The sequence below is a fragment of the Photinus pyralis genome, unplaced genomic scaffold, assembly GCF_008802855.1.
Source record: "Photinus pyralis isolate 1611_PpyrPB1 unplaced genomic scaffold, Ppyr1.3 Ppyr1.4_LG5, whole genome shotgun sequence".
Classification (NCBI taxonomy): domain Eukaryota; kingdom Metazoa; phylum Arthropoda; class Insecta; order Coleoptera; family Lampyridae; genus Photinus; species Photinus pyralis.
The window spans coordinates 24,293,216-24,300,279 of NW_022170596.1; the positions used below are offsets into that span (position 1 = coordinate 24,293,216).

At 37.0% G+C, this 7,064-nt stretch overlaps 1 protein-coding gene across 1 annotated transcript; it reads left to right on the forward strand.

Annotated features, from left to right (window-relative positions):
* The first annotated feature begins 3,848 nt into the window (after positions 1–3,848).
* On the forward strand, positions 3,849–6,631 carry LOC116171679 (neprilysin-2-like). The gene is made up of 8 exons (XM_031488648.1): positions 3,849–4,423; positions 4,474–4,650; positions 4,699–4,919; positions 4,966–5,124; positions 5,171–5,411; positions 5,461–5,629; positions 5,680–5,930; positions 5,983–6,631. The coding sequence occupies exons 1-8, from the start codon at positions 3,863–3,865 to the stop codon at positions 6,319–6,321; spliced, it is 2,118 nt and encodes a 705-aa protein (XP_031344508.1). The 5' UTR covers positions 3,849–3,862; the 3' UTR covers positions 6,322–6,631.
* Positions 6,632–7,064: the final 433 nt, after the last annotated feature.

Consider the following 7,064-nt stretch of genomic DNA (forward strand, 5'->3'; position numbering starts at 1 on the left):
ATAATTAATAATAATAATAATAATAATAACTTTTATTAAACCCATTCAATTTAAAAATTGTTTGGTTACGTCACATTCACAAAGGTACTAACATAAAAAAATCGTGTCTGTACATGTAGGGGCAGCCATGTACTCATCAATACTGTAAAAACAGTTCTTTAATAAAAATGTTTTGATTTGTATTTTAAACAATTTTAGTGGCAGAGATTTTAATTTGTTATTGACTTTGTTGTAAAGTGCAACATTCAATGAGTTTTTTGTTGATACGCATAGTCTACGTTTTACGGGTAAAAGTAACTTGCAGTGACGAGTGGCATAACCGTGATTGCTCGTGTCTGACACATTCTTGTTTGAATTTACTAATTTATGAATATGGATTAACGTTTGGTAAATATATATGCATGGTAGTGGCATAATTTTAAGTTTTTTAAATATATCCCTGCAAAGATCCCTAAAACCCCGGAAAGCGATGATCCTAATAGCTTTCTTTTGCATTCTGAAGACGCGCAAGGAATGAGGGGATCTGCCCCAGATAGTTATACCATAGCTAATTCTAGAATGTACAAACGCGAAGTAGCTTGATCGTAGGACATCATGATTTAAGGATTGTCTCAGTCTAATTAGCAAATACGTATTCGATGCTAGAACTGTGCAGAGTTGATCTACATGGGCCTCCCAAGATAATTCATTATCAAGTGTTATTCCCAGTAATTTTGCAGACGTTCTCCTAGCAATGGACTTGGTTGTGGTAAAATGTATATTTAGGGTTTTATCTGAATTATGTTTAAGTTTATTACATTCCAACCATTGCTGTAGTTGGGTGTTCACGTTGGCAATACAATCGGTTAGAGTGTTTATGACAGGGGAACTGCACAAGATCGTTGTATCGTCTGCGAATTGAATGCATTTACCAATGCTGATTGCGTTAGGTAGATCATTCACGTATATCAAAAATAAGGTGGGCCCCAAGACCGATCCTTGCGGAACGCCAAGTGTTATTTCCTTTAGACTTGAAGATTTGTTATTAAAGCTAACACATTGAGAACGGCCTCTTAAGTACGAATCCAATAATTTCAATGGTATTCCCCGTATACCATAATGATTCAGTTTTTCTAGGAGTATTGAGGGTGTAACGCAGTCGAAGGCTTTCGTTAAGTCATATAAGAGGGCACACGAATAATGACGATTTTCAAAAGCCTCGACTACGCCATCAACAACACTACTTACAGCTTGTGTGGTTGATAAACCTGTCCTGAAGCCAAACTGAGTTTCATTCAGCACACGGTTTTTACTTAAGAACGTAACTAAACGATTTTTGATTAAAATTTCGATAACCTTCCCAAAAATAGGAACAATGGATATTGGTCGGTAGTTGCTGACCAGGTCCTTACTGCCCTTCTTAAAAATTGGGATTACCTTGCTAATTTTAAAGCATGCGGGGAATTCCCCTGTCAGAAAACAATCATTTTCAGAAAACAATATTTTCAGAACAAATCATTTCCCATATTGAATTTCATGCAATTCAGTTCATAACTAACGGAGATGTAAAAGCGATCGGACATTTCTAAACAAAGTTATCGTTCACACGGACAGATAGAGGGACAGACAGACAAAGGAACAGACGGACAGACCAACAGGCAGACGACAGACAGCAATGCAAAATTATAAACGATCTCTAGGATCGTTAATAAACGGCAAAAGTGTAAAATTATGGAATGTAAAAAACGGTTTTTTTTGTTTTTTTTACAATAACTTTTTTTGTAAGCGGTACAGAAAAAATTCCTTCCTTGGTGCAAGACTCGACACCATAACGAACCAAATAGCGAAAAAAGTAGAACAATAGCTCTTAAGATAAAAAACTAGTAGCGTCTCAAAACGAGCGGACGGACGGACGGACAAAGTGGCCACAATAGCGCATTTTTTTTTATTTTTGTGGAAATGCGCTAAAAAGGTTCCAAAAATGTACCTACTAAAGAAAATGGAAACGTTTTTGAACATCTATTGTAACCTGTAGGTTATTTTTATATCGATTACTTACTGCATCTATTATTCTTATTTTGTTAATAACCTACTGTGATAGGTCCTATTTCTAATTATATTGTTTTGTAATATCCTCTGTTCGAAATAATGTACCCAAAATTTAGCTACATATCTAATTCTTGCGTTTCTACTCATTCATTCCTCGCTCCCTTTCAATCACCAATCATTCACCATTCGTCCCCACTCATTAAAATTAATTAACCTACTTATTACTCCATCACAGTATATCAAGTACTATCATGTATTTATATCATTCTCGTGGGTAAGTAGGGCGAAATGAAAATAATTGAAAAATCTTAGGTACCTATTTGTTGTATTTTGGCTATGGTGCATTAAGAATTGTTGCAGAGAATTTAATAAGCTGTCATATATGAAGTTATAATATACAAGGTATACCATATGAAAATTTTTGTTATTATCTGAGCAATGCGATGTTGTTTTGTTTTTTTGGTCACAGATTCGGATTCAGTAGAAGAAAATACACAATTTTGATGGTTTAACCGTCTTTCTAACTCTACAACTAAGAAAGTTAGCAAAAGTGCCGATTTAATATGAAAGTGACTGTATTTACAGGGTGTAGAAACGGTTTACGCACCATAGGGACTTCAATTCCAATTTCTTTATATTAACATATTTTCTCCCCAAATGAATTTAGAGCAAAGTTGTAAATAGGTTTCTTATGGCTTGAAAAATTCTGCGTCTCCGCATGTTTTCATTTATTAATTGTCAATTGTCTTTTTACTAAAATCACTCGGGCCGTATAATTATTGAAACAAAAATTCGATTTATAACTATAAGAACTTATATAAATCTATAAAAAATTTATTTGCAACTGTAAAATAGTTAGGGAAGAAAATATTTCAACATAAAAAAATTTCTATTGAAATAAGACAAATAAGACAATAAAAAAACTGCTGGAGTAGTATGTATTTTTCACTTCTAAACAAAAAAGTACTCTACACATTTTTTCATAAAGATTCAATTTACTAAGATATTAACCAAAAAAATGGAAAAAGTCAAGATGGCTGCCAATTTTTCCTTATTTGCCATAAATTTACCAAATGTAACTTTTAGTGTATTATAGTACACGTAACTATGTATCGATATTAGCCAAAACCAGCTAAACTTATTATTATAATCATTCTGTTTTTAAATATAACATCGTTATACTATTATCCAAGAATAATTTAGGGTTGTTTCACATATACATTTAGAACAAGCAGAATTTTAAACTGTTTTTTAGTCAACGAAGACAAATCATCAAATTCATATAATTTGTTTTGCTGTTTCCTACCAAATATAATTAATTGTGTTTTATTTAGGTCCGTGTGTATAGGGTAAATATAATCACAAAACAACGTAAAGTACGAGCTACGACATGGTGGGTGAATATCATCGCACACATGAATGAAATTTCATCAAAAAGGGGAAACGGAAGTGAAATCATATACGAATTTGTTAATAATTATTATTTTACCGAATTGCTTATTGTTATTGTTATTAGTGGAATCATTGTCCACCAGATCATTTTATCTAACAAAACTTGAACAAGGATTAGTTACTACATCCCCTAAATTCTTTATAACTATAAATCTAATTAATCTAAGTACTACTCGTGTGGTGCGGTGGTAAGACAACTTGTTTGGCCAGATACCGTTCGAATAGGCTCATTCACCTTTATTCTCTTTTCACGGAGGTATAACTGTTCAAATCCTTTCATAGCATCTCTTATTAATACCTACTCGTGAAAAGCTACCCCACAAAAACCGCGACGCGTCTTTGCAATTTCTTGCGCGAAGTGCGGCTGAAATCTTTGGGTGTAATGGAACTTCTACTTAGGAATTCACTGTTGATTCTAATAATTAAGTTTTCGATTTTCTGTTCTAGCGAAGAAATATGCAATACTGCGGGTTGCGTAAGGGCGGCGTCGAAGATTATAAACACCATGAATGCGAGGCTCGATCCCTGCACGGATTTCTACGAGTTCGCTTGCGGCAACTTTATTCGCGACACCGTAATACCGGATGATAGAATGGAAATTAGCCCTTTTACCGAAGCCGGTAATATGTTAGAGCAGCAACTGCGAGCGCTTTACTCAGCGCCAATAACAGCAGATGACATTCGGCCATTTGTCCTCTTGAAAACATTTTATCAATCTTGTATGAATAACAGCGCGATTGAGGTAAATGGACTATTGCATTTGAGGGAGCTTGTTAACAAACTGGGAGGATTCCCAATTGTGGAAAATGTGAACTGGAATGAAAATGCTTTCGACTGGCAGCAGGCCGCATATAAGCTCAGAAGGAATGGATTGAACTACAATAAGTTCATCAAACTAGACATTCTACCAGATATGAAAAATTCCTCCCGTATTTGTATATATGTAAGGGTAATTTATTTGAAAATGTTGTAAGTACTGGTCTAATATTTTAGTTAGATCAACCTGAACTGGACCTGGGTAAAGATAATCTGGCTCTTGGAGCTGAAGATGGAACGGTGGAGGCGTACACAGAGTTACTCGTGGATTTGGCTGTACTTTGGGGCGCAGATAAGGCATTTGCTAAGTACGAAGTAAAGAATTTAATAGAATTCATGCAAACAGTTGCCAATGTAAGTATGCTCAGTTGTCGTGATGATGGTGGCTAAAACTCGAAACAGGCGAGTCAGTCCGATGAGGAACGGAGAGATCGTGCGTCACTATACAACCCTATGACAATAAGTGAACTGCAACAGAAGTACCCGACCATTTACTGGTTAGAATACCTTAACAACATTCTGATCCTACCCCAGTCTCACGTGACAAGCAAAACTCAAGTCAGCGTCCATTCCCCACATTTCATATCGGTTATTGACGATATTTTACGACGCACTAGTAAAAGGTTGGTGGCAAAGTGAAAAATTAGAGCTCTAATGGATCCGTTTCAGAGTGTTGGCCAACTACATTATTTTCGATGTAATCCGCTCGTTTGAAATGTTTGTACCTGACGAAATTCGAAACCGAGAGCTGCAATTCGAAGGGGTGCTCACAGGAGCTGAACAGAGAGAGCCCAGATGGAGTCAATGTGTCGCAAAGACAACCGCAAGGTAAACATTGGCGGTGGCCAAACCTTACTATACATTTTTGTTTCAGTTTTGATTTGGCAAGCTCCTCGATCTTTGTCAGAAAGCACTTCGACCCAGAATCCAAAAAGAGCGTAGGAATAATGGTTGATGATATCAGAAATGAGTTTATCGAAATATTAAGGAAAACCGAGTGGATGGATAGCACGACGAAGCAGACCGCCATCGATAAGGCGAAGGCAATTAAATCCTACATTGGATACGCCGACGAGTTGCTCGATAACAAAAAACTCGGCGATCATTACGCCACCGTACGTCCTAACGTGGAAGCTAACGCTGAATCTCACGGTACCTTTTCAGCTCACGCTGGTACCGGGAAGCTCGATCGATCACGTGAGAAACATTTCCATCTTCGATCGTGATTTGGAAATAGATTTACTCTCGAAGAAGTTCGACCCTGGTGACTGGAGAACTCGCTATGCTGCTACTGAAGTTAACGCGGCTTACGCAGGTTATGAGAACAGTATACGTGAGTACATCCTAAAACTGGGAAGACTAGTTTTTGCACCACTATTTTAGAAATCCCCGCCGCCATTCTCCAGAACGTATTTTATAGCAAGGACCGCTTGCAGGCGTTGAACTATGGTGGCATCGGCTATTTCATCGGGCATGAAATTACGCACGGGTTTGATGATCAAGGTCGTAAGCTAAACGTGAATGGCAATTTGGAAGATTGGTGGGCGAAGGACACGAATGACGCCTTTTTGGACAAAGCGAAATGCATTATTGAGCAGTATTCCAATTATACTGACCCCGAAGTAAATGTCCCGGTTGGTATTCACGACATCGACAATAGGTAATACTGACACTCACCTTTTGCAGATAAATGGCGAATTAACCCAGGGCGAGAACATCGCCGATAACGGAGGAATCAAGGAGGCTTATCTCGCGTACAATGCATGGGTTAAACGGAACGGGCCCGAACAGAAACTCCCTGGGCTGAAATACACACCAAAACAACTTTTCTGGATTTCCGTCGCGAACTGTTGGTGCACAAAGACTCGAAAGGAATATCTAGCGTCGTCAATACCACTAGACGAACACTCACCCGCAAGATTTAGAATACTAGGTCCGCTTAGTAATTTTGAGGACTTTTCGCGCGATTTTAATTGTCCATTGGGTTCACGCATGAATCCGCCACATAAATGTAAAGTATGGTAGCTACCAATCAGTATTCTATTTCACTGTTACGTAAAAAACACTGCCACAGTTTCGATATGTGCTTGAATGCAATTTGATGGGCAGAAATAATTTTGTACAAATAAAAGCATAACCTTTAATTAAACAAAGGCGCAAGGAAGGGATCAGATTGCATTTATAGGTTACGTGCTTTATATTTTCATTGTCGGCTCCAAATGCTAATGCGATATCTTCTTTAATATCTGTACTTAAAACTGTTCAATTTGATCGTGAAGTTTTGATTTTGCAAGTATTGTGTACATATACTAATAATTACCTATCTGAAAATTTACTCTGTAAGTTCAATAAAATCTATTTTACAATATTGCCGTAGGGAAAGCTGTGCGGTCGGTGAGGACAGATATTGTTGCTGTTCAGTTGGTAATTATCACAATCGCAACATAAATAAGCAAGTAATGGAACAAACCAAACCACCAAGAACCAGGGGAGTGGAGAATTGGATAATTGAATTTATTACTCTCAAGAGAAATGGATCATATCAATAACATTTCGGTTCCGAGAGGAATTCTGGGAGGAAACTGTTTCAATTGCTTTTGTTAACTATACCGATCAGTCTACAAGACATGCTCTCGTAGTACATAATAGAGCAGTTAACTAGGGTGTCTCTTCCATTGAAATTTTCAGTTATATTTATTAAGAAGTAGACAGGGATTTACGTGTGTTTTTCCCTATGTCAACTTTCAAAAGATAAAATCGGTTCTGAA

Coding starts and splice junctions, on each gene's coding strand:
- LOC116171679 (XM_031488648.1), top strand. CDS start 3,863: ATGGAACTTCTACTTAGGAATTCACTGTTGATTCTAATAATTAAGTTT. Junction 4,651..4,698: donor TCATGCAAACAGTTGCCAAT/GTAAGTATGCTC, acceptor AACTCGAAACAG/GCGAGTCAGTCCGATGAGGA. Junction 5,630..5,679: donor AGGTTATGAGAACAGTATAC/GTGAGTACATCC, acceptor CCACTATTTTAG/AAATCCCCGCCGCCATTCTC.